Genomic DNA, 27386 nt, shown 5'->3' on the forward strand with positions numbered 1-27386 from the left:
TACGTCCAGGATCTCACTGTGACTCAAGAGCTGAGGTGAGGGATGGGCTGGAGCTCTGAAGAGAAAAGGTGAGCCGGCCTAGAGATAAAAAACAAGGGCACATGATGGAACTGCAGAAATAGAGGAGAAAGTGTTGAAGTTACAAAGAGGGTGAAAGAAGCTTATAGATAAGGTGAAAGTGGGGAAAAAAAATTTGAAACCACAGTTACAGGGTTTTTTTTTTTAAAGGAGGAGATGTTTGCAAATGGCAGGTGAGAAGAGCTGAGGTAAATAAATAGGAGCTCTGGTATGACAGCATAGGAGATGGGGACAGGGCGAAGGGGAAAGAAAACTTGGAGTAGGGTGTAGAAGAAGAAAAAGCAATGTGAAGAGAGGGAAGGTCAGTGACAGGAGGGAAAAGAAGCATGAGCCCCTGGAGGAGCAGTAGTGGTAATTCACATTAACAAGGAGGCAAGGAGAGGACTTAGAAATCTTAAAAGGAAAAAGCAAAAGCAGACGTGGATTTTTTTTTTCACGTCACTGGCAAGTCCCAGTTTAACCATGTTTGTGCCCTGTCATCTGTCTTCTCATGAACACCTCCAGCCTTTCTTTCAAGCGTGTGTGTAAGGTTGCACATTTGAGAGCAGGAGTTACGTTGCCTTGCACAGAAGGGAAAGATGGGACCGCTCACGAGTTTTTAAATAATTTCTTAATCTGTAATTCTTCGGATGTGCCATGAACAGGAACAGTGAGAGCTTTCAGAACTTGTGAATTGTCTCAGGCCAAAACATCCCGAGATCAGACATTTGAGGCAGCTGCTGGAGAGGTGGCTTTTTTAATGCTTTTATTAAGGTTGTCAGGTGAAGAGCGTCAAGTCATCCCAGTTTTTCTTCAGTAAAGCCAGGGAGTAGCATTCCTGCCAGGTGGCTCTCAGGAGCTCGGTGTGGCCAGCCGGGGAGCATGGCTGAGGTGGTGTGCGGGTACTACTGCTGTCCCCCTGCGTGGTTGCCCCCGGGACAGTTACAAGTTCCCCCATTTCACGCTCAGATCCATCCCCCCGGGGCCTGGTCTCTCGCGGTGGCCGAAGGGGCAGTACCAAGGGAAGGAGTATTCCCTGGGACCTCTGCCAGCCAGCGGCGCGTGCGGTGCTGCTGCCCCCAGCCCCGCGCCTGGCCGATGCTTCGTGCCCGTCTTCTCGGCAGGGCGAGGAGAGCCGGTGCGGCACCTGCCCCGGGGGACCGCCTGGAGAAGGCCGTGAAGGGAACGCAGCCCGCCGCCCCGGGGGGGCCCGGCAGCCCTGCCCGCCACCGGGTGCTACGCGGTGCGGCGGCACAGGGTCCTCGCGGGGAGGCGGCGGTTGGAAGTGGAAAAACCCCGGCGAGGAGGAGGAGGACCGGGCGCGGCGCTAGTCCGCGGGAGGTGCGGGCCGGGAGGTGCGGGCCGGGAGGGGAGCCCCGGGGGCGGGGCGGGGCGGTGGCCGCCCCGCTCTGCTGGGCGCTTCCCTTCCCCCCTCCCTCCCCGCAGGCGGTCGCGCGCTGAGCCGCGTGCTCCCGGGGGGGAGGGGGGGGAGCGGGACACACCTCCGGGCGCGCGCGCTGCCGTTGGCCGGGCGGCGCGGGGGTGTGGAGGGCGGGAGGCGGGGGCCCGGCTCCGGGCGGCGGCGGGCGCGGGGCTGGAGCTCGTTAAAAGGAGCGGTGCGGCGGCGGGCGTCGCTCGGCGGCTCCGCGGCGCTTGTATCATGGCCCTGCGCAGCAGCTTCGCCCGGCTCCTGCGCAAGCAGGTGGACGCGGGGCTCCAGCTGCCCAAGCAGGCGCACTCTGTGGCGCTGGTGGGAGCCCCGTTCTCCAGGGGGCAGGTGAGCATCGCGGCCGAGGCGCGAGGCGGGGGGCAGAGGCGCCCTTCGCCCCGCTGAGGGGGCAGGCGGGTGCCGCGGCCGCTCGGCTCCCCTTCCCTTCCCTCGGCGGGGCTCGCGTACCTGCCCGCGGGCAGCGCCGGCTAACGCATCCCCCTTCTCTTTGTCCCGCAGAAACGGCGGGGAGTGGATCATGGCCCTGCTACCCTCCGCGCCGCGGGGCTGGTGGAGCGGCTGGCCGGGCTCGGTAAGGCACGGAGCGGCGTCGGGGGGCTTCGCGCGGTGGGGGCGGGGAGGCACTGCGGAGCTGCCCTCATCTTCCTCCTCCCCTGGCAGGCATCCCCTCCACAGCTCGTTTCGGTGAAGCGTGACTCGGCCGCCTGCTGCGAGCCCGGGGAGGTGGGGCAGAAGCGGTTCCTTTCGGTGAATCGCGAAAGCCGAAATGCCCCCGAGCCACCGGTGCCCGGGGGAACGCGATGCCCGCCGCGTTTCTGCGGTATCGGGAGAGAGACTTGTCGCAGACCGGCTCGTGCGTGCCGCTCTGCCGCTCCTGCGCGGGAGGCATCCCAAGGCGCCCGCAGCCGCTCCGGGGCCCTCGTGGGGCTGCCGGGAACAAAGAGAGGCTGCAGCCGCCCGGCTCACCGGCCGCCGTGTTCTCCGGCTGCCCAGAACCGGCCGGGTGTACCCCTGTATCCTCTGTGTTGGCGCACCGAGCGCCTCGGTGGCCTATGGAGCGTGTGCTGTTCCCGTGTTGCCTTCAGAAAAGGTGGAGAAGCGTGAGGCCGTGTAAAGCGTTACGTGCACTCGGTGTGTGCAGTCAAGTAATACCCTTGACCACGTTCCTCGATTTCTTACATCGTGTGTTTGCTTTTTCCATGTTCATTACCAGCTACTTAGCTTGTTCCTAAAATACTTGAATGCTTTCGGGTGATGGAATTCAGAACTTTCTGGAGAAATCCTCAGATTTGTGTATAAGGTCTCACCTGAAGTTTTGCTTCGAAAGCACTTGCAAATAGCAGTGTGTGAATGGAAAGTTTCTGGCCTTTTCACTGTTATCACTGCTGTTATTCAAGAAAATCCATGCACTTTCTTGCGTTTCAGCTTCTTCTGCCTATTGCTTCTACAAGCTGAGTCCTGCAGAAAACCATATCACAGTTAGTAGAAATAGGGCGTGAGGGATTGAAACTTGTAAAGCTGAGCTTTGTTTTGGAGAACCTTTAATCTAAAAAGTGTGACTGAAGACTGTGTGATGGGGATGGGTTGCAGGGGTCGACCACAGAAAGAGCTATGGTATCTGCTTTATGTGTGGTTAGTGTTACTGGATTTTCAATGCATGCAGATGAAAAATAGTTGCTTAATAATCCTCTAGCAATTTTATTCTGAATTATACTACCTCTTTAATGCAGAGGCTATTGTTCCGTGCAGCCCTGTAGGCTTATCCTGCACATGTTATGATTCACAAGCTGAAAAGTCCCAATTTGCAATCAAATGAGTAGACATTCTTTTCCTGTCTTGTTTTGTGCCAAGTTGAGACATATGCCATCCTTTGTCAATATTTGAATTCTGGTGAGCATGATCTATAACCTCCACAAACATAGAAGAGGGTGTCTAAAAGAGGTCTTATATACTGGAATAAAAGCAAGTCTGGATGTTAACAGAGCTTAGAGTTTATTTAAAACTAACAAGTTACCAGGTTTGAAAGGAGGATGTTATTATAGACAAGACTGTAGGCAGCACTTTATTTTTATATTTATGACAGAATTTTATACTGGAAGGCTTGGGGTTCTCATTCTAGTAGTTCAGATGTAATACTTCAATTTTGTAGGCATTCTTTTGCAAAAACCCAAACCAAACAAAAAAAGGCGCACAAAAAAAATAACCCAAAACAACCAAACAAAAACCTAGAAAAACTTATTTGCATGACACAAGCTCACTCCAATAGAACTTGGAGAAGGTAGAAAGAAAGGAGAATACAAGCCTTTTTTGGATTCCAGTGGCAAAAAGTTGTGGAGATAGAAATGAAGCAAGTTACACTAAAAAATAAGAGGAAAGTGAAAAATACTTTCACTGTTTAGTTGCTTATGGGCTGTTTACTCATTAATCAATAATGCACATGGAGATATTTTTTTGCTGTTCCCTTACAATTTTTAAAAACTCTGGGATATCTTCCTCCTGCAGTTTCAGAAGTTCCCTGTTGCTGACATATTCTTCCACGGGGGTAGGGTTTTTTCAGTCAGTGTTGATGTTTATTGCCACTTAAATCTCTGCAGCTCTTACCAACAGGTTCAGATGGCACATGGGTTGTAACAGGTTCTGCTGTGAAGGCCCATCCGGAAACAATGACAGTCTCCAGCATATACGGAGGAGTTGTTTATCTTGCAAAGACAATCTGCTTGGGGGTAGGGTGGCATATTGAGGAGGACACTAACATGTAGCCTTTTATATTGTGCACGTTTGTTGTTCATAGAAACTGAACAATTGGGTTTGTGTGTGGGCTGTTTATTTCTCTTTCCTGGGCTGGCGGGATATCTTTGCTTGTAGAACTGTGATAACAGTGCCATTGCTTGGACCCTTGCAGGGCACTGAACTGGCAGTAAAGCTTCAGCTGTTTCTTCTTTGTCTTTCTAATACTACGAATTTTCTTCTCATACATTGAAGGTGACAACAGAGCAACAGTTTTAATCTCGTTATTAACTTGGATATTCTATTTATCTGTTATGTTAAAAGAATTAATCATTTTCATAGGACCTTGTTACTTGTTTTCCAGGAGCAAGTCAATAATACTGCAGCAGACCAGGTTTCTCCTTTAAAAAGAAATAACATTTATCTAAGATACGGGGCTTGCATTCTCCCATCTGTATTGGCTACTTCTGAAGTATTTGTGTCCATTGGGTCTGTGTGTGCATGGAGGAGTGTTTGTTGTTGCTGTTGCATGCCCCTGTTCCCCACTGGGATGTGAAGGAGTGTTATAAACATGATTTTCCTTGTTGTTACAAGCTTGGAACCAGGCATGAGGGCAGCTGTGGAAGGATGCTTCCCAGTAGTGGAACGAGGGTGGATTCTGGGCAATCTAAGGAAGTATAGATGGGGGAAGGAGGCAGTGGTCCTGTAACGAAAACTCCATATTAACAGTAACTCTTGTATAAAATTGCCCTTGCTTGTTTCAAGTGGAAGAGATTTCTGATGATCAGAGTCTTCTGTTTGCCTGAAATTGTAAAGTTTGATTTATTCATTTTCTATTTATATATTCAAATTCAATTCGACCTGCATAAATGAAAATGCTCTGAAGTCCCCTCTAAAATGTAGCATTCCAGTAGCAAGATGCATGCACTGCATTTGTTTGTTTTAGTCTTATGTGTATATACTTTTTACTTTGAATATCAAGCAACCAAATGTCTTTTCATATGTGTGTATGCCTGATTGAATGACTTCCGTTGGTAGTGCTCCAGCCACATCAGAGAGAGAGAACATTAGACCTTTGTTTCCTCCTTTTTGTGCTGTTTTGCATTTTGCTTTCACTGGCTGGTATCTTTGGGAGGGAATTTTATTTTCTTTCACCCTATCCTAAATTCTGTTTTTTTTCTATAGTTCTGTTGCAGTGTCCTGAGCTGCTACTCCATTTTCTATTTTTTGGGAGGATCCCTCCCTTGGAAGAGGCTGTGACTATACCTACATGGTATGATAAGTTCTTGGCTGCCTAAAATGATGACTGCCTATGAACAGCTTGTTTGTGCTTAGGCTGAAATATGAGGAGGGGGCTCAGAGGCGGATGGTGTTGCTAGTCTGTACCAGACTGTCAGAGATGAATTAACCTGACTCTTATCCCCTTGTTAGAAGCAGAGAGAACACTGTTACATGTTGGTAGTAGCTCCGAGGTGTACTTGGGAGGAGAGTTAATGTAGGCAGGTGTCCCACTCCCAAGCCAAAAGCAATGCGTGCAAGTCTGTAGCAGGGAATAATTTAAAATATAACTGACTAAGCATGTGGGGCTTTTTATTCACCTTGGTGATGTTTGTCTTTTGGCTTTGCTCCTTCTCCTAAGGGAAACTAAAATATTAACACCTTAAAGGACTCTTCCATCTTGCCAAAGAAGTAAAGGTGCTATATGAAAACAGAGACTCATAACTCTCTGGCATGGGGGAGGAGAGGGTACAAAGCTTGCAGGGTTTTATATTGTTCTGGCAGTAAAGAGAAACGGGTGCAATATGTAGAGGCTCTTGGACTTTTAGTTGGCAGGAGTGGGGAAGATAGGTGACACAGGCACTTGGCCTAAGCTATAGAGGATGCAAAATACAAAGTTCTTCAAAGTGATAATTTCTTGGACCTCTCCTGTTTGCTGCAGATTAAGCAGAGAATCGGATCAAATTTAAATTGAGAGTGTTGCCTAGTCCTCTTACTTGAAGGAGAGAAGGACTGTTCTCAGATTTTTATAAGTAATAGGTAACTTGTTTTACTGTAGCCCTTGAGATGACTTAGAGCACCTCTGCTGTTGCTAAAATGGGAACAACTTCAGTATAAAATTTCTTCCCAAGTATTCATTCTTGTATGTTGACTGTTGTCAACTTTATTTTTTTTTTTTCCCTCTCCTTTACTTAGAGCTGCATGTGGCTGGGTTGCTGAGTTTAGTCAAACTTGGGTTTGGATTACTCTAGAATTGATAAACAAAGCTTGGATCCAAGTTGCTGATTTGACAAGTTAGTGGACTGCAGAGACACATAGCTTACAGACAGAAGTAGAGCCAGGCTTGTCAAAGAGAATGACCATCATATTACTAGTCTTTTGTTTGCCTGGAACAAAGCTCTTCAGTAATAGGATTCAGGAGGTCAGTGTAGTGACTCAGGAAGGAGTAGCCTCCTCAAAAAGAGGAACAGAGCTGCTAATCCCCGTGTGACTGGAAACATGCTTCTGCTTTACCTAAAACCATTCGACTCCTACTGACATCTGCTGTCAAAAAGAGCAATTCAACTTTGGTTTTGCACCAGTGTTGCTCACATGGGTAGTTTCAGTCTTGATAATAAATCATGAAGCAGCTTCTTCTACATGTATCTCCCCTTTTTCTACCTAAATCTTGAATGAAGAGTTTAAGAGGAAGATAAATAGTTTTTCAATTATGCACCAAGGTATGCATAATGAAGTACTGGTGTTCAGTAGATGTGGACCAGTGAGAGTTACACCTGTGGTGTCAGGAAAATCATTTTCATAAGCCCATCCAGTAAATATATGTTTAGGGAGTCGCCTATATCCCTGAAGACTTTAATAAACTGTACCATTCTGCTTGCCCTATATTTGAATTCAGATTGGATTTACAGACTGTAGTTTGAAAAAGATCTGTTTGTGTTAGAAACAGATCTGTCAGGAATTCAGTACTCGTGGGTTAGAATCTAGTTTAGCTTTGCAGTAGCTCTTATCTCAGTTGTTTCTCTTCAAAGCTCAGTGTTTAAGACTGTCTAGTTTAGTAGAGCCAGTCAAATATCTCTAATTTGTAGAATTCCAGTACAGTCTAAATTTGTTGTATAGATAACATCAAGATCTGTCTCTTTTAGCTTCTTTCTTCACATTTACCAGAAACTGGTAACTGCTGGCCTGGATAGGCACACCCTCCTTTGGGTTAAAAACTGGCTGGATGGCCGGGCCCAAAGAGTGGTGGTAAATGGGGCTAAATCCGGCTGGAGGCTGGTCACCGGTGGGGTTCCTCAGGGCTCAGTGCTGGGTCCAGTTCTGTTTAACATCTTTATCAATGACCTGGATGAGGGGATTGAATGTACCCTCAGTAAGTTTGCGGACGACACCAAGCTGGGAGGCTGTGTCGATCTGCTCGAGGGTAGGGAGGCCCTTCAGAGGGATTTGAACAGACTGGATCGTTGGGCTGAGGCCAATGGCATGAGCTTTAATAAGGCCAAGTGCAGAGTCCTTCACTTGGGGTATAAAAACCCCAAGCATCGCTACAGGCTTGGCGAAGAGTGGCTGGAGAGCTGCCTGGCGGAGAAGGACCTGGGGGTGTTGGTTGACTACCGGCTTGATATGAGCCAGCAGTGTGCCCAGGTGGCCAAGAAGGCCAATGGGATACTGGCGTGTATCAAGAATAGTGTGACCAGCAGGAATAGGGAAGTGATCCTACCCCTGTACTCGGCACTAGTGAGGCTGCACCTGGAATATTGTGTCCAGTTTTGGGCCCCTCGCTTTAAGAGAGATATTGAGCTCCTGGAGCGGGTCCAGAGAAGGGCAACTGAACTGGTCAGGGGGCTGGAAAATAAAACTTATGGGGAGCAGCTGAGGGAGTTGGGGCTGTTTAGCCTGGAGAAGAGGAGGCTGAGGGGAGACCTGATTACGGCCTGTAAATATTTGAGAAGGGATGGTGGGGAGGTGGGGGAAGGGCTCTTTACATTAGTGATGGGTGATAGGACAAGAGGAAATGGGTATAAGCTTAGTCAGGGGAGGTTCAGGTTGGATGTTTGAAAGAATTCCTTCTCTGAAAGGGTTGTTAGCCACTGGAATAGGCTGCCCAGGGAGGTGGTTGAGTCCCCATCCCTGAATGTGTTTAAGAAAAGGGTGGATGAACTAAGGATACGGTTTAATGGGAGATTAGGGACAGTTGGACTGGATGATCTCTAAGGTCTTTTCCAACCTAGAAATCTATGAATTTTCTGCTGTTGATAAAGTTGAGAGAGTTGTTGAGTTGAGAGCTGTCTAGGAGACAGACAAAATTTTAAATAACTACTGTCGTTTTAAGCAGCATGTTATTTCGTTAAATCTCTGCATCATTGAGATGAGGGATGCTACAGTTCACGGTTTCTTTCTGATCACATCTGCTGTCAGTACTGTTAAACCTAAGTATTAATTCACTGGGAACATTCTCAGGAAAAAATCAGTTAGGATATAGCACAAAGATGTTAGACTAACAGCTAAGTCTTCTGCCCTACAAAGCAGAAATGGGAATGTGCTTTTTTTACTCAGGCACACCCTCCTCCCCTTTTTTCCCTGAAACAGAACAGATAAAGGGCAATCCTCTTCTTTTTCCTTAGTTTTCCTTAGGCACAAGAATGCACAAAACGCTACTTTTTAGTAGTATTGGTATAACATACTTATGTAGTACTGCAGTTTATTTCCAGAACTAGAATAAATGACTTCTTTTTTTTTTTATTTATACCAAGATGGATAAAGATCCAAGAGACTGTTGTTCTTGTTTACCTCTCAAATGTCGATTAGCCACGATTGGTTAGCTTCAAAGACCAGCGGTTTGACAAAAATCAAAGCAGAGTCAAACGGACTCGTCGTAACTGGCTTCTGCAATTACGCCAGTTGTCGGAATGCATCAAGGGCAGGTGCTGCTCCACTCTGTGAGGGAAGGCAGCCAGGAGCTGACTCTGATAACCAGGCAGGCAGAAGGAGCCCTGCTGAGGCTTTGGAAGAGAGCTGTTTTGGGTAGGCTACCACTGAGGCTTTTTCTAGGTTGCCTCTTCACAACAGCACTCATCAGCAAGCTCATCTTGAGAGCACGGGAAGCTAAGCTCCTAGAAGTGGGAGAGTGTGCTCTGGCAGCAGTTATGGTTTATCCTTTTGAATGTTGTACTCTTTGATATTTGCGTGATTACAACTAGCCTTAGAAGTTACTAGAAAAATGCCAACAGTGAAAGTACATGGAGTCGGAGCATTACTTGCAGTAAGTCAGTTCTGATTCTCTTCTCTTCCCCACGCTGATGTAGGACACCATCTGCTTGGTTTTGCTTCGTTTGGTGTTAGTTTGTTTTTTCCTCTCCCATTTGGCTGGTGCATATTCCAGGTTGTACATTATGCATGAAGTTGGCTTTAAAAGAAACTTTTTGTTAATTTGGGATAAAGTTCACTCAGTGTTTTAATTGTAATTGTTCCTCATATCAATTGAGTTTAAATACATCTAAAAAATTAAGCTCTGTTGATGCAGATCAGGAAATCTGAATTGATTATTTCTTCCTAATCTTTCGATAAAGGGATATTAGATTCAAGGACCAAAAAACAGAGCACCTGGAGGTTTTGTATTTCTTTGGTTTTATGGTGATCTCCTTCATCCTTGATACTTCCATATTATAAAATTAGTTTTAATCCATGACTGAGTTGAATTTCTGCACCCATAAAATTATCTCTGGATTGGATTGAGTTCAGATCACATACCAGTTTACTTTTTTACCATGAATGATGCTGAAGGAGAGGAGTTAACTGGGGAGGGGCACAAAGGGAGATAACAGAGGGAAAATTTAGGTAATGAGTTGGGTTCTGGTCTGCTTTATGGTGCACAGAATCTGTTACTATTTTCTCATTTGAAACTTTAATCCTGCCTGTCACTGTGGACTCACAGGACCAAGATAACTGTAACAGGTATGTGCTCATGTGAATATGGTGTAGAGGGTTATTTTTGTATGGAACATGGAAACTTCCATTGTAAAACCACCTGGTGAAAAGCAGGGAATGAGGCACTGAAGTCAAATACAAAAAAAAAACCCCAACTTTCATCTGAATATGGAGAAGTAAACTGGTCTGATGTTATTTTTTTCAGCTGGTAAGAGAGAAGGAGAGAACTTCAGTAGTCTCTGATAGATTCTGCTCTCCCTTCCTCTCAAGTGTTACCTGTCTAACTAATACAATAACTGCTTACTTCTGTAACAATCTAAAGCACAAGATGGTGGTTTTTGAGGAGAGCTGTTTTGGTATTGTGACTTCCTATGGCTGTAAGTGCCTACTTGTGTTCTTGCTATTGGGAACTGTTTCTGGGTTAAGCTTATTTGAAGGGAATTAGAACTTGTGCAGGGTTTGGTGAAGTGGCAGACCACAATAGCTGCACCTTTGTCTCATCTCTGATGCAAGACACAATGCAAATGTTTCCCAACACCTGATAATGACGTTTTTGGAGACCTCTTCAGGTCAAGCGCACTGGATTTCATCAGAGATTAAAGTTATAAAAGGTTATCAAAGGGAAATGAGGTGACTTCAATTTGGGATCAGAAAAAAAATTTCCTGATGTGCTTTATGCAAGGAACAGCTTCAGGCTACAGACCTGAGGTAGCAATTGGCTTTGGGTTTGTGTGTTGCTGTTGTATAAGCTGAAGCCTTTTAAATAGGTAAAGATACAGAAACTTTGTCTTAAACTAGACTTTTCAAAATTCCAAAAGGCAGGGTGGCAATTTGAGACATGAACGTGCCTTTTAGGAAGTGAAATTTTAGAAATGGCAGAAACCTATTGAGCCATCAAATATCTGTATCTAATAGGAGATTTCTTCCAGCAAATACATATTCAGTTTAAAGAGAATTAGACACTGTGCAATGAACTTTCAAGCAAGAAGGTTATGTTTGAACTAGGCTGCTGAAGTCTCAGTCTCTGTAGTGGGAACCTTGCTAGCTTAATTTCAAATTAATATGAAACAGAAGCATGCACTTTGGTTTTTATAGTCTTTGTGCGCACGCCCCCTGGATAATTCTGGAGGGTTAAAATTAAAATCGGCTTCAGAATGTACTGGTCATAATGAATTGAGTCATTTGTTTGCTGTTGTGCAACATTTTGACAGTGCCTCTGAGAAAGAATTACAAAGTCCGTACCATAAGCCAATGAGTTTATACTGAAAAGAAGGATGGTAACAGCTTGTAGCCCTTTGTTTTGCTCACAGGAAGGTAAATGTGAAGTTTGTCTATAAACATTGTTCATAATACTCATTCCTCCCGAAAAGTCTTTCTGTGTCTGTAGAGATTCACTAAATGGGCTGTAATCTGAGAAAAGTTTGCAGGAGCGATGCTTTCATGTGAGTGATTTTATGATGTAACACATAGTATGAAGTAAGATCTAATAACTGATCCAGATTCCTTTGAAAGTAGTTCAGCAGGGTTTGCAAGCCTGGAAGAGGAAAGATTTAATTTTCCCATTAATTGAAGATTTATTTTTTGTGCCTCTAGTTCACAAATATCCAGTGTAAATAGGCAGTGTCAGGAGATCATTTCTATCTCACGTCCCACATGCTTTTGTTCCCGTTTGTGTTTGCTGCCTAGGAGAGCTGTTGCAGTAGCATGCCATTGGGCAATGTCAGCAAACAGCCTGGATTTTGAAAGCTGAATCTCCCACTGTCAGATTGCTGTGTCTGGCTCTGGTGCAGTATCCTAGTAGATGAGGATGGGAGGGAAGCTTTCCCTGGTGCTGCCCAGATGTTTTCCAACTAAATGCCCCCAGACTTACGAGCCACCTGCTTTTACAAAATAAAGTTGTCTGTGCAGGGAAATGACTATAGTAACAGCTGCCTACTGTTGGTACTGAATTAATGGGCTGTATTTTGGTTAAGATGATAGGAAGTCAACATTACCATTTGTCATATAGCTTGCCAAAGGGCATCTTATGTCCCAGTTATAAGCATCACCGGGTTGAGCCTGAGTGCTACATTAATAGCTTATTTGAAAAGGCATGCAGGAAACTTTTTATTTTCTTAAATATGTTCTTAATTTAATTCTTAAAATGTATTTCTACCATTTTTTTCCCTAAGTATAAGTTAGGCTCCTAATTATGAAAAACATTGATTTCTCTTACCAGATACAGGTAAAGTTCTGGTTCTGGCTGAAGAAATGACTGCCCTCCATCCCCTGGTCTGCTGGTTAAATGCCTATGTGACCTTTCCCTAGCCTGTTCTGGTCGAAAGAAGCTGACATAGGAAAGATCTACTGTACAAACTATTTCAAGCTGATGCATTAGTTTTTGACTGAATTGTGCTCCCAAGCAGCTCTGTTGATGAAACTCTGTCAGAGGGGAGCACTGAACCACTGAGGATTGTAGAAGAGATGTGTGCTGCCTTCGCACACTAATCAATCATACTACCAGGAGGACTGTTTTGCATAGATGCATCTTAGTTATGTAAATATAATGTGTGTTCATATTCAGATGGACAACTTTATCTCCCTCGTATCTCTTTCAAGCTCCTGTAACTGAGATGGATGAATCAAGCCTGTCTTTTGGTTTTCCTCCCTTCAAAAAGTGATCTTTTGAGCCAGAGTGCTGATGGAGCTGACTTGTATGGACTTGGTTGTTAGAAATTTTCTGTGCTGTTGATAACTGAGTAATGAATCAAACAGAATATATTTTCCATTTGAATGTAATTTCTGTTAGAGCTTGAAAGTGGAACAAAAGACTTCTTTTGATTGTATTTAATTTCATATTATTTAGTAACTAGCAAAATGACTGTGGTGTTTAGTCTGCAAGTACTGTATGGCAGTGTTTCCTTTAAAAAGATCTTCAATCCTGGCTAGACCTCATCTGCTGCACTGACAAATGGTGTGGATGCTATGCTTTCTAATGAATGTAAGGAAGCTGGCTTTCCTGTCTGCCCACATCTTTTTGTAGTTTTCAGAACTTAGATCTACTGTCTTTTTAAAAGGCCCATATATACTCTTCATGTTAACTTTCTATGCTGATTTAAAAAGCTTTCGTTTAGCTATTAGTATCTTAAAAGCAAGAGTGCCACAACTACCAAAGAAAGTAAGTGCATATTGTTTGGTGTAGTGGATTATATAAATACTTATCTAATGGCCAAGTAACAGCGAGATCCACCAGATCACACTGTGCCACAGTGTGTCTGTCCATTGAGCAGTTTCTATGCTGGGCAGAATATTGTAGTTGAGAAATAGTTAGGGGTTTAATTTCTTTAAATCAAACTATGTGCAAGCAGGCAGATGAAATGGAAATCAATTAAAGTCTTTAAGTATTGGGCTAGTATTTGCAACCCTCTAAATAGAAGCTAAGAAAATACATCAATAATTAATAATTTGACATAAATGCTATTTCTTTGCTGTTCAGTAAGCATCAAGACAAATGTACATGTTGAATTTCATCTCTTCAGTATCTGTTCAATTCTAATAAATATATGTACACACATACACTTCTAGTCACTTCAGGAGACATGGTTTTATCTATGTACTGAGAGTGTTATTTTTTTTTGTTTGCTATCTATTCACAAAGCTTTCCTGTTGCCCTAAGGTCATTTAATCATAGCTTTCAAAACTCGAGGCACACTTAAAAAAAAAAATTAGGAAGAAAAAATATTATTAATGTTCGAGGACTGGATTAGTGCGTACATCTGAGATTAACTGTATCTTAATCGGATAAATATTGGATAGTGGGCTGAAAACATTCATATCACCCTGGGAAACTTGAGCTGTCCTCTGCAAGCATATAAAAACAGTGGGCCTAAATAAAGAGGGAAGCACAAAGCTGAAAAAAAGAAGCTGCTACAAGGTTTAAGAACTCTATCTGAACAATAAACTTTTGAAGACGGTAACAAAAACTGAAGGCATCTATTGTCTTTAACAGACATTAGGCTTTCTTATAAAAATAACTAGAGAGAGGCATCTTGATGCAGGAGAATTCTGGACCCCAGAAGTGTGTGTCTGTCCATCCATCTCTACCATACCCACATTGTAAGCTGTATGAACCTGATGTGATAATAAGAAAGGAATGGCTTTTTTATTCAGAAGCTGAACCAGGTCTTTTTGCCTTACAAATGAGGACTGGGAGGAGGGTGCTCTAAACACACTTTCTAGAATCTGCCATGTTTGGCCTGTCTTGACCATAACCTGAAGAATCTTAAGCATTTCCTTGAAGTGCTATGAAAGATGGCGTGGTTGGTTCTTTGTTTTACACTGATCTTCAGATGGAGCTTCATGATATAGTTTCCGTTCATTTTTTTCCATCCTTTAATGGGTAACAATACTGTGATATGCTTGTATGTCTTGTAAGAGAGAACAAAACATAAGTGGCAGTCCTTTCGTTACGTTGTGTAATGTGCTGTCCTGCAATGTGTAAGTCACTGAACGCAGCTCCCAACTGCAGATTTACTTCCCACAGATGTCAGAGGTGTTAGATCAAAGATGTTAGATGTTACCCCCATTTACAAAAAAGGGTGGAAGGAGGATCCGGGGAACTACAGGCCTGTCAGTCTGACCTCGGTGACAGACAAAGTCATGGAACAGGTTATCTTGAGTGCTATTAATGAGCACATACAGGTTAACCGGGTGATCAGGCCCAGTCAACATGGGTTTATGAAAGGCAGGTCTTGCCAATCGAACCTGATCACCTTCTATGACAGGGTGACCCGCCTGGTTGACGAGGGAAGGGCTGTGGATGTAGTTTTCCTAGACCTCAGTAAAGCCTTTGATACAGTTTCTCATAGTGTTCTGGTGGAGAAACTGGTAACTGCTGGCCTGGATAGGTACACCCTCCTTTGGGTTAAAAACTGGCTGGATGGCCGGGCCCAAAGAGTGGTGGTAAATGGGGCTAAATCCGGCTGGAGGCCGGTCACCAGTGGGGTTCCCCAGGGCTCAGTGCTGGGTCCAGTTCTGTTTAACATCTTTATCAATGACCTGGATGAGGGGATTGAATGTACCCTCAGTAAATTTGCGGACGACACCAAGCTGGGAGGCTGTGTCGATCTGCTCGAGGGTAGGGAGGCCCTTCAGAGGGATTTGAACAGGCTGGATCGTTGGGCTGAGGCCAATGGCATGAGCTTTAATAAGGCCAAGTGCAGGGTCCTTCACTTGGGGTATAAAAACCCCAAGCATCGCTATAGGCTCGGGGAGGAGTGGCTGGAGAGCTGCCTGGCGGAGAAGGACCTGGGGGTGTTGGTTGACTACCGGCTTGATATGAGCCAGCAGTGTGCCCAGGTGGCCAAGAAGGCCAATGGGATACTGGCGTGTATCAAGAATAGTGTGACCAGCAGGAGCAGGGAAGTGATCCTACCCCTGTACTCGGCACTGGTGAGGCCGCACCTGGAATATTGTGTCCAGTTTTGGGCCCCTCGCTTTAAGAGAGATATTGAGCTCCTGGAGCGAGTCCAAAGAAGGGCGACTAAACTGGTCAAGGGGCTGGAAAATAAAACTTATGAGGAGCGGCTGAGGGAGTTGGGGCTGTTTAGCCTGGAGAAGAGGAGGCTGAGGGGAGACCTGATTACGGCCTATAAATACTTGAGAAAAGATGGTGGGGAGGTAGGGGAAGGGCTCTTTACATTAGTGATGGGTGATAGAACAAGAGGAAATGGGCATAAGCTTAGTCAGGGGAGATTCAGGTTGGATGTTAGGAAGTATTTCTTCTCTGAAAGGGTTGTCAGCCACTGGAATAAGCTGCCCAGGGAGGTGGTTGAGTCCCCATCCCTGGATGTGTTTAAGAATAGGGTGGATGAGCTACTTGAGGATATGGTTTAATGGGGATTAGGGATGGTTGGACTCGATGATCTCTAAGGTCTTTTCCAACCTAGAAATCTATGAATCTATGAAAGGTATTACGAACTTGTACAGCATCTCCAAAAGCTCGTGATACCTATCGAATGATGCCACGTCTTAAGTCTTACTTCTGAAACTTGTCTCCTGGACACACTCATGTACTTTCATCAAACCTTGAAATACTGAAATATGTAGCAAAGTGTGTATATACATGAGAAATAGCCTTGCAGGAAGATATAAATTAAAAAAAAAAAAAAAAAAATGCTGAACATCTCTCAAAACTCGCAACTCCTTTCTGATCAGACAGAGGGTAAAAAAATGTAGTGGTCACATGGAGATCAGATAGCACATTCAAATCTTAACAAAACGGGCTCAAAATTCCAGCACCATCATCCTGCTGGCTAACTAATTATTGCCTAAGGGAGGAAAAAATTGCTGCTGTGTGCCTGTGTTGCCTTTTGAAAACGAGTGAGTGGTTTGTCACAGTCCTGCTTACTGCTTTAAGTCTCTGCGGATAATGTGTTTTCTCACAGAGTTGCTGAGACTATATTTATTTAATCCTTTGTCAAGTAGCTGTGCTAAGCTGACGTGTCCTGTCCTAGCAAATATCCTGACGTATGGTCCATTTATGTCTCTGCTATAAAAAGGGTCCTTGCCTACTTCCCAGCCACCTAATTCTCACAAGTGACTCAAACACTTTCCTGCATTCTTTTCACCAGTCAAAACTCCTTTTGAAATTATAATAATAATGTTTTTGTCAATGCTACTTTTATGTTATTTCCACCAAAAAATTTGCAGAGCCTATTTCCTAGACATTAGACTAATGGTTTAATGGCAATTAGGCGGGAAACCTGGAGCCCCACACATGGGCTGTTTCTTCATGTTGATTTGCTTGCCTTAATTTTTCAAATTGCTCTGTTAGGCATAGGATGGCTAAAGGCAAAATGTCAAGCTCTAGCCTGGATGCTTTGAACTGCAAAGTGATTCTGAGGAGCAAATGGAGACAGGCATGACTGGTATTCAGGGTGGTCTTGACTTACTAAGCCACTATTGGTGTAGTTGTAAATACCTTGTGGCCTTTACAGTCCTCATCAGTGCCTGCAGCAACAGCCCTCTGTGAAACTGAGAGGCTCTGGCCTGCAAAATACTGTTAAGAGTTTTGGTATCTAAATGACTGTTAAGAAAGCACATGGTATCGGACAACAGTAAGTCAAAGGATAAGCTCTGTAATGTGCATGAAAGAGAATTAAACTTTAAATGCAGCCAACTAATAAATACGCCCCCAGTTGAGTGGAAGAGGGGAAACAACACTCAAAAATGTTTCCTTGTTTCCTAATTGGTGAAGTGACTTCTTTTCAGGGTAAGTAGGCAGAAATACATTTTAGGAAGGGCTGAGTCTTAGACCCAGAATGTTGTCAGGCTTCAGCAGCCAATTAAGTTGTAACTGGCAAGGATAGGATCTCAAAAGGGAGTTGGGATTAAAGCCCCAGAAATGCCTTCTAGAACATCTCGGGTTGAGAAAACGGATAGGTTCTCTTACAAAGCACTAGTGCATCCTCCATGGAGTTACCTATAAGTATTGTAAGAAAATTTCTGTTATTGGTAACTTGGCACTTTTGTGCCTGGATTTTTGTGGGGTTTGAAAATGGAAAGTAACTGTTAGGTATAGTTAGTGAAATGTGTAGTCCTTGGGCATCTTTGAGCGACTGAGCTCATTTAAGGCTCTTAATTGGGAAGGAAGACAGCAATGCAAACTGTACTTTTTCATGTTAAAATTGCCAAGAAATAATAATTTAAAAAACAAACTGATTTTCTAGGTGACTTTCTATGATTGTCGTATCATGTTGCTTTCTGATCTGTAAAGTTGTGACACAGTTGCTTGCAAGGGCATGCAGATAGTCAAATGAATCCATTCCCTTCCCGTTGTTTCTTTCATGCTTGCCCAACTGATTTTCTGAGGAGACTATATTTTGAAAGTTTCTCTGGGCACTTATTTAAGTAACTCACTTTCTTGTTTTTCTTCTGTGTTTCCAGGATGCCAAGTGTACGACTTTGGAGATTTGAATTTCACTCAAGTTCCCAATGATGAACTGTACAACAACCTGATTTTATATCCACGGTCCGTGGGTTTAGCCAGCCAGGTACTGGCTGATGCTGTAAGCAGAGCAGTAGCCGCCGGACACAGCTGTGTGACTGTAGGAGGTGATCACAGGTGAGCTGAACTAGAAGCAATTAGTGGTGCATGCTGCAGGCTGACAATTGGAATATAAGAATTTAATTTAAAAGTAAGAGGATGGCGGGAACAACTTGGGGTCATTTCCTGGCAGTACCATAGGGTAGCAGCATTTGGTTTTATTGCTGGGGTTTTTAGAGTGGAACAGCTACAAAAATCTGACCTTCTAAGACAGTACTGCTTAGTTCCAGACTGTTCTGTGATCTGCAGACATACAAATGAGGTTTCCTGTTTGGAAAAGTTTGTGTAATCAGGTCTTTTTAGGAACTGTTGCAGTTTCTTTATTGCTGAATGTTTAATGATGGGTCGCTCTTGCCCTTCAGCTCTCAGGATGTCAGCCCTTAGGATGGGTTTGTAATGCCCGCACACAGACCATTTTGCAATAGATCTTGTAACAAGTGAATCTTTCTCCTCTTTTTCACTAACCTTCTGAGAATTGAAGAAGGTAGGGCATGTGAGAATGAATTGTGAGAGAAGGTGTCATGACTGGAATCAAAAATGAGTGAATAGCAGAACTGATGAGTGAGCACACTAGTCTTTCTAAGAAATCTTTAGGAGCTAGAACAGGGGAAGATTGGAGTGTGGGAAGGATGACTGGAGAGAGAAAAGGGCTCTTTCTCATCTACCAGTACTAATATAGTCCTGTAGAGTTACCTGGAGTCTCCTGGAATCATGATAGTGGCAAGCCCTGCAGTTTGTGTGGGTTGCACCCTTTATTGTCACGGATGACTGATGTGTTGAAACATGACAATGTTGCTGACTTAAGTTGCAGGGACTTCCCATTGTCCCTGTGGTTGTTCTGAAGGAGAAATGGTGACTAAAGACTTTGCTACTGTACTTCCAGCTTGGCGCTTGGTTCTGTCAGTGGCCACGCACGGCAGTGCCCACACCTTGGTGTGATCTGGGTGGATGCGCACGCTGATATCAACACCCCTCTTACAACTCAGTCTGGAAACCTCCATGGACAACCTGTCTCGTTTCTCTTGAGAGAGCTTCAAGATAAAGTAAGTATCTTGCTTGTACAGTTAGCCTACATGGAAATGCTCAGAGCATTTTACTTTTTCTGGTGTGAGGTGTTTTCTTATCTGCTGCAAACGCAGACCTTTTTTATCTGAACACAAGCAAAAATAGATGTTATTTGTGTGTCTATAAGTGCCCATATATATACACACGTACACACAAACGCACACACATGTAAATATAGATATACATAAACGCACACTTAAAAACAAGAATGAGAAGAAGTTTTTCTTTGTGATAGCACCCTTGTGGGTTGTACAGTAAGCAAGAGTTGACACAGGTTGTATGTAGCAGCTGACCGTGGTGCCATTCCCACGGGAGGAGTGGAGTTAGTGCTGGGGCTGTGCAGTGGCAGCAATTCTACCAACTGAGCAAAAGAGGGAACCTCCCCCAAGCTGAGCCTGCGAGAGCTGTGCTGAGCTCACTTCCAGTAACAGCTGGTTCTTGCACACTTCTGCTTAGTTTGCCTTTTCCATGTTTTGACAACCTTGGGGCCTGACAGGGCCTGTTCCTGCGTGATCTCTCCTAACTGGCTGCTCTGGTGTTGGCTCCACTGGCAAACACTACGGATGAGAACAGGTGTACCTGCTTACAAGGTGCTTTTAAAGAGACAGTCTTTTGTCTTGGAAAGAGGTCAAATCATCAAAAAGAGCTGTTTACTGGGGCACACAGAATGTGCATGGACAGTTTTCGTTACTGTCAAGATGCTAAACAGTAGGTGAACCTAAGGCCTACGTACCCTTTTTGGCTTAGCTGCAGACTGTATCTCCCTATACAGGTACCTTTAGCATCTACTGGACACACTGGAGTGGCAGCCTGTGCCTTGTTAATGGCTGAGGACTTTCCAGTAGGAACTTAGATATGGCAATCTGCTTCTGCTGAAGCTTAGGCTGGAGAATGGGAACAGGATTGGGTTGGAGCAGGTCCAGAGAAGGGCCACAAAGATTATGAGAGGGCTGGAGCACCTCTCCTATGAACACAGGCTGAGAGAGTTGGGGTTGTTCAGCCTGGAGAAGAGAAGGCTCCGGGGAGACCTTCTAGCAGCCTTTCAGTTCCTAAAGGGAGCCTACAGGAAAGCTGGAGAGGGACTTTTTACAAGGGTGTGTAGTGACAGGACAAGGGGCAATGGCTTTAAACTGAAAGAGGGCAAATTTAGATTAGATATCAGGAAGAAATTTTTTACAATGAGGGTGGTGAGGTACTGGAACGAGTTGCCCAGAGAGGCTGTGGATGCCCCATCCGTGGAAGTGTTCAAGGGCAGGTTGGATGAGGCTTTGAGCAACCTCATCTAGTGGAAGGTGTCCCTATCTGTGGCAGGGGCGCTGGAATTAGATGATCTTTGAGGTCCCTTCCAACCCAAACTGCTCTATGATTCTGTGAGCAGCATCTGCAGGTTGAGAACAGATGCTGGAGCGGCAGAAAACCTGACCCTGCACTGATAGCCATTTATCTTCGCTCACTTTTGGGGGTGCTGTGTTGATGGAAGTATGCCTCTTCCAAGTAAGATCAAGCATGTTTAACATCTTTCTGGCTATTGACAGTACCATTTCGTTAGTACCTGTTCGGCATAGCAATATTGCTGTCATCTGGGAAATCTCTTCTGCTTTTCTCCTGCAAATTCTTTTGAATGAATTCCATGCACTAGTCAATAGAGTCATTTGGTGCTTTTACGTACTTTTTTCTTTCTAATAATTCTTGGATGGTCTCTACAAACATGCTAGAGTTCCCTAAGTAATGCAAAATTAATGGCATACCCCTGGGACAACAGAAGGTTACTAGAAAAGGTTACTGTGTTTCTAGTTTCTTGCCCATAAGTTAACGGGGTGATACTTTTTTTTGTTTTTGGCAACTGCACCCACTTCTTTCTGCAGGAGAGATAAGAAGAGCAAGAGAAAATTTTGGGAATTTTGGAACTCACCTAAGGTGAACAGTTTTTGTCTTGGTGAGAACAGAACAAAGCGAAGTTCTTTGATAGTTGAGGAAGGAAGAGAAAGGCACAATAAGCTTTCCTCTTGCTGGCAAGACAAAAAATATTTCATTGGCTCCCTGTGTATATACATTGTTGATTTCTGGTCTGCTGGCCTCTGGTTCTTGAGCAGCACAGAAAAGCAGTATTTCTTTTTTAGCACTACTAAAAGAATACTGTGAACTTCCTGGTATCAGTGCAGGGAGCAGGCCTCTGGCCAGCAACAATAGCAAAGAAATAGTTAAGATTAGGCTACCCTGAAGAGGTGAGTTTGTCAGGTATGGTGATGGTTATAAGATCTCATCACAAGCCCACCTAAATTCTAGCTGTCAGGAAGCCTATGCAGAAACAGCTGACACAAGCCCCATATCACCATTTGCAGCCACACAAACAAGCGTGTACTCATTTAGAGGGCTTTCTTACCAGGTTGTATTCCTGTTTAGAGGGAGGAAAAACAACATCTGTCCTGCTCGTACAAGGCGGCTTCTGCAACAGTATAAATTTTTAAGCAGCTGTTTAGCAGTAGTAGGATGTGCCTTTGACAATGGCTCGTCTGGCTATGTCTGACTCGCCAGAGGGAACCTGTCTGTGAACAGGTGCATGTGGCTCGTTCTCTCACTCTCATCCAGTAGCGCAGCTGTGCTGATAACAGGATGAAAAAGATTACTTTCCTTCTTTCCTGACTGCTTTGCAAGGATTCTTTTTGAAGCCTAAAACTGTCTGCCACCAGCAAGAAGGGCTACTCTAGTCCTACGCTTTGCTAAGCGTAACTTCTTTCTCAAAGCAACAGACAAACTACTCCATTGCACTTTGCTTCTCAAGAAGGTTTCTAGCTTGTCAAAGGGTACACAGCATAGCAGTGTGAGAGGCCAAAAGAGATTTTGCAGTGAGCCTGTCCTCCAGCCTTGCTTTTACTCATGCTGGGAATGGGTTTTGAGCAACCCCTCCCCACCATGACACATCTGTGTGTATGCTTCTCTAGGTGGACTCCCATAATTCCACCAGTCTCTCTGGGTCACAAGATTTGGTCATCAACTTAATAGTCTCAGGAAGGCTAGTTAGCACTTGGCTCCCTGTCTGGAGTGTTTTGTAGAACCACAGAGAAACAAGAGCTCCTTTGAGGATATAAGAAGAGAGCAAAACAGCCTGCATGATTACATTTGATCTTCCTGATTCATTGCCACCCATCTCTACTAACTGTTACTGCTCTTCCAGCATCTCCAGGCTCCTTGTTCTTTATTCTGTATCAAGAGGACGAGACAGAGGTAGTTGTGTAACATACATCTCTCCTGGTGGCACAATCTGTTTAGACTGTTCTTGACTCCATGCCAGCAACTCAACCTTCCAAGGGATTGGATTGCATGAGAACTGTCAGGAGCACTGTCTCTTTGCTTGGTTAGTTTTTGAGACACATCAAGTCCTAGCCCTCGTTCACTGTATAACCCTACAAACAGCTGTCCTGGCACAACATAACAGGGGGAACTGATGTGGCAGCAACTGCTTAAATTAGCACAACTGCCAAGACGTCCCCAGGGCTGTTTCAAGTCCCTCAGTTTAGGCGTTATCTCACCTGCTTTCAGAACTCCTTGTGTATCTCGGGCTGATGAGCTTGGGCAATGCGCTACTGAATTAAATGTCTCCACATAGCAGACAACATGAAGTACAAAAGTGAGGCATCTGGCTATAAAATAAAACAACGTGTTTGGTCAGGTTGCTGTAGAACAAACCCTGGTGGCGCTTGTGCAGTCCATTCACAGGCTGTCAGCTGCTACTTGTTTGTCCAGTTAGCTTCACAGGAGCACTGCTTTGTACTCCTCAAGGCAAGGTGGCACCTTAGTGTTTTTAAAAAAGTTTTAAACTTAATTTTGTTCTTTTAAGGGAAAATATTTATGACTGATCCTTTTGACTGGCATCCCTCAAAGCAAGCATTAGCATCAGGGCTCCTGGAACCATTCAAACTAAACTCATAAACTGCTATTAATAACTTACCCTGAAAATGCCTGTTTGGCTTTGCTTTATCAGCAACTCATCTTCTATTGCAACAAAGTAAAAACAGAGCCTACCAAAGGAACCTAAGGCATTCCATCTGCTTTATTTAAAGAGGAAGAGGTATCATTAAAAATGTCAGTATTAAATCTACGAAATCATTGATACTAGAGAGTATCTGACAATATTAGCAATATTATACTCAGCTGTACGGTATGGTGATGGGTTTTGCAGATACAGCTTAATTTCTAAGACCGGAATTTTTTTTCCTAGTGGTTGCCAATTCATTTATCCCTCTTCTGAATTCATGACTGCAGAACCTTCACGTCATTGCCCCAGAGTAACAAATACTTTTATTATATAAGCTTATTTAATCCCAACATAATTAACTATAGCTATGGGTGAGTTAGCCTTTAAAAACAAATCTAAGTGTTGTAACTAGGATATAATTGGTAATTGAGAAGTACGAGAGGGTAACAAAGCCTTCTTGCTGCTTGACAGCTGTGTTGGCTGTAGCCATTTTTAGAACTGGGAGAGGAAGAAGAGAAATTTGAGTTAATTTAAAGCACTCCTAAAATTGGTAGATATTAACTAACTGAAGGATTTTTATAATTGCATGCCATGACTACTTAATAACCAAAGCTGAAAAATGACGACCTCATTATCTTTCACTTGCTGCTAGACCTGCTCTTTCAGTTCTACATTAAAAACGGTATGATATAGCCCCATGTGGAGGCCCAACTTCTTGTCATGCTTTTTTTTTTTTAATGTCCCACTCTGAATTCGTCCATCTTTAAAGTTGCTTTTGCAACAAAGTTTGCATGACTTTTTGATGATTCTCCCAAAAAGATTCTTCCACTGAAGTATGATGTACTGGGTGAGTTACACAGCATTGCCATGAAAGGCACTGCGCAAGTGACCTACATCTGGGTATCCAGTTTCTTATCATTCCCCCTTACAGTTCCTGATGCTAATTACCTATTGCTTGCAGAATTGGGCTTTTAATTCCTCCTCTTCAAACTGGAAACTGTTTTGAGGGAAGCATTAAATACAGTTTTGTTGTATATGTCATTAAACCAACCTAATTACCAAACCTTTCCCTGCAGGTACCGCAACTTCCTGGCTTTTCCTGGCTAAAGCCCTGCCTTTCAGCATCTGACATTGTGTACATTGGTTTAAGGGATGTGGATCCTGCTGAATAGTAAGTTGATTTAGATTAAAGGATTTTTGTAAAGGCTGAAATCATGAGCTTCTTTCCTTGTTCACAAGGGTTGATAGATATAAGCTTAGACCAGTAAGGATTTCTTTTAAATTTTATTTTAACAGCTATATTTTGAAGAACTATGACATCCAGTATTTTTCCATGAGAGATATTGATCGCCTTGGAATTCAGAAAGTTATGGAAAGAACATTTGAACAACTGATGGGCAGGTAACAAACTATTATCTGTTTAAACTACTCTTATAATCCATTTGGTTTTAATATCTACTTTCCTGAAGGTTATTTAAGTGAAGGTCACTCTTGATGTAAGGTGGCCTAACAGAACTGTGACAGCATCCATTAAATAGCAAAGTCTTAGCACTGACTTTGGTCCTCTACTTCCACATCTTGAACTGGAACCATTTCACAGTGTTTGCCAAAAAGCTACAAACAGGTTACGTTAGTCACTACAGTTGTGACTCTGTTTTATATGATTGTGTTTCTTGTGGAATTCTGCATTTTGCTGCAGTTTAACAAGATGTTTCAATCAACTCCTAGGATATACATTATACTTCGAAAAATATATATAGCAAACAGACAGTAACTTGAATTCAGCTGTTAGCACACAAGGTAGAAGCAGTTGATGTCTTCCTCCTTAGACTACGTTCACAGATGCTGTCCTGATGACAACTGCCACTTTCAGTTCAGCTAATGAAGTTTGCTGTAACCACTCCCTCACTTAAGTTCAATACTGAAGTCTTTGCTAACCTTATTCAAGTTTGGGGAACCAGACCAGGGAGCAAATCATGCTAGTCTAGGAATACATGGAGAGGATCAGTTAGAGTAACCTCTCACCACAGGGCAGAACAAGGTCCATGTATCTGTGCTGCATACTGTTGTATCTACAGTTGTGCTCACCCTTCCTAGCTGCAGCTATGCCAAGTAAAGAAGTTGCTAATCCACATACTTCTCCCTACTGACCATCTGCAGTAAGCGGGAAGTACACGGTCTACCACTTAAATAGCTCATCTGAGTGACAAGCTGTGTCCAATTTATTAAGCTGTCATTGGTTGCCAAACTTCGTGTAATAAGTAACTAATGTTTTACGTTTGAGATTATCGTTCACTTTTTCATCACCTAGACTTACATGGCAGAGTTTGGAGGCAGCCTTCAACTATTGACCTGAAAAATGCAGAATGCCCCATTCATCTTGATGAGCTGTCTATGAAGTCCTCAAGCTTGGTGCTTCCTCCATCCTAACTGCCATGCAAATCAATGTTTCAGCCTTTCACCCTGGCTTTCTGTACAAAAGGAGAAGAGGCTGGATTGTATCGTACATTTCTATGCATTTTTCCAACTAAGGAGACAAACATCAGATAAGATGGTTACCACTGAAGTACACACATCTGAGTGGATGCTCAGTGAAACTACAAACATCTGTTTTCCCAGTGTGTACTGGGCAAAGTTCTGAGCTAAGACATGTTTCAGAGTCCAAACATATTAAAAAAAAAAAAACACAAACAAATTCCAACTGTATATAAGACATGGTATAGCACTTAGGGGGAACCTTTAGCATCATGGAGCACGATGCTACTTTTGCTGATCAGCCTGAAGAATAAGAAATACAAGTGGAAAAAGTTAAAGGTTCTGAGATTGCTTTTCTTGTTTTATTCTGTCTCAGGAGACAGAGACCTATTCACCTGAGTTTCGACATTGATGCTTTTGATCCCTCGCTGGCTCCAGCAACTGGGACTCCTGTTCTAGGTGGACTGACTTACAGAGAAGGCATGTACGTCGTGGAGGAAATACACAACACAGGTAGGAGTTGACCAGCAGTATTGGACTAAGCAAGGACAGGACAAACTACATGAAGCTCATATTGGTTATGTTTTTCCTCTGTAACTAGATAATAAGATAAATGTAGTCAAAGCTAAGGTGCCTACAAAGTCAATTCAACCTTCGGTAAGGGAAAAAGAAAGTCCTATGGCTGGGCAATACCCCAGGTGCTGGAAGCAGCTTAACCATCAACAACTTCAACTTAACAAAAGTAAATAAAATAAATAACATGTTAACAACTAATGCAAAAAATGACTCAGTCATCTTGTATAATACTGTCCTCTATTCCTAAACACGTGAAGTGAGATGTAAAAAAATGGGCATCTTGCATAAAAAAATGGATGCAAACAATGTTAAACAGTTTGAAGTTCCCACTCTGGATTCAAGGCTAACAAATCAAGCTTTTTCACTAAGTATACTGCAGTTGACTCAATATATGAGGACTTTCCTCCTTACATCATGGAGTTTTTTAGTGTGTTTAAACCATGAGTTATTTGCAGCAAAAGAAGGAAGAAAATCCCAACCAGACAACAGAGTCAATAGAATCCTGAACAGGATGGCAAAAAATACTAGGTGAAACTATTTTATATCCCCTAACTTTTGGACTGGGACGAGACAAGATTAAAAACCATTCCTCTCATAAGTGTATATGGAAGATCAAACTTATTTTTCCTGAATGCTAAAAGCATGAATGAGTGAGGTAGTGATGATGTAAGTAATTAAAAACAAACTTGCATCTAAGAACAATCCCTCACTTGAGAGCCAATTTTACTTGTCTAAGGGGTAGAGTAGATCACAAGCTCAAATATCAGACTTTCTGCAAAAGAAACACTATTAGAAATTTTACCCTCTTTCACAGTAACAAAGCTGTAAATTGTTTTCACAGGCATGCTTTCAGCTGTAGACATGGTTGAAGTCAATCCGCTGCTGGGAGCTTCTCAAGAGGAAGTGAATGCAACTGCTAGTCTTGCAGTCGACGTGATAGCAACGTGCTTTGGGCAGACAAGGGAAGGAGCGCACGCTGCTTTTGATGAACTCCCAACACCCAGTTCTCCAGATGAATCTGACAGTGAAGAGCAAGTGAGGATTTAAGAACC

At 43.5% G+C, this 27386-nt stretch overlaps 1 protein-coding gene across 1 annotated transcript; it reads left to right on the top strand.

The window, feature by feature from the left end:
• Positions 1 to 1717: 1717 nt before the first annotated feature.
• Positions 1718 to 27382, top strand: ARG2 (arginase 2). The gene is made up of 8 exons (XM_086613130.1): positions 1718 to 1834; positions 2006 to 2078; positions 18083 to 18260; positions 19126 to 19285; positions 24360 to 24454; positions 24580 to 24684; positions 26135 to 26271; positions 27176 to 27382. The coding sequence occupies exons 1-8, from the start codon at positions 1718 to 1720 to the stop codon at positions 27379 to 27381; spliced, it is 1071 nt and encodes a 356-aa protein (XP_086469256.1). The 3' UTR covers position 27382.
• The last annotated feature ends 4 nt before the right edge of the window (positions 27383 to 27386 follow it).

This window comes from Tauraco erythrolophus, chromosome 6 (genome assembly GCF_009769465.1).
Source record: "Tauraco erythrolophus isolate bTauEry1 chromosome 6, bTauEry1.pri, whole genome shotgun sequence".
In the NCBI taxonomy this organism is placed as follows: Eukaryota; Metazoa; Chordata; class Aves; order Musophagiformes; family Musophagidae; genus Tauraco; species Tauraco erythrolophus.

What these genes read in the sequence shown, in the direction of transcription:
- ARG2 (XM_086613130.1), top strand. Translation starts at nt 1,718, where the DNA reads ATGGCCCTGCGCAGCAGCTTCGCCCGGCTCCTGCGCAAGCAGGTGGAC. An exon ending in CCCCGTTCTCCAGGGGGCAG is followed by an intron (nt 1,835 to 2,005) that starts GTGAGCATCGCG and finishes TTTGTCCCGCAG; the next exon opens with AAACGGCGGGGAGTGGATCA. An exon ending in GATGTGGATCCTGCTGAATA is followed by an intron (nt 24,455 to 24,579) that starts GTAAGTTGATTT and finishes TTATTTTAACAG; the next exon opens with CTATATTTTGAAGAACTATG.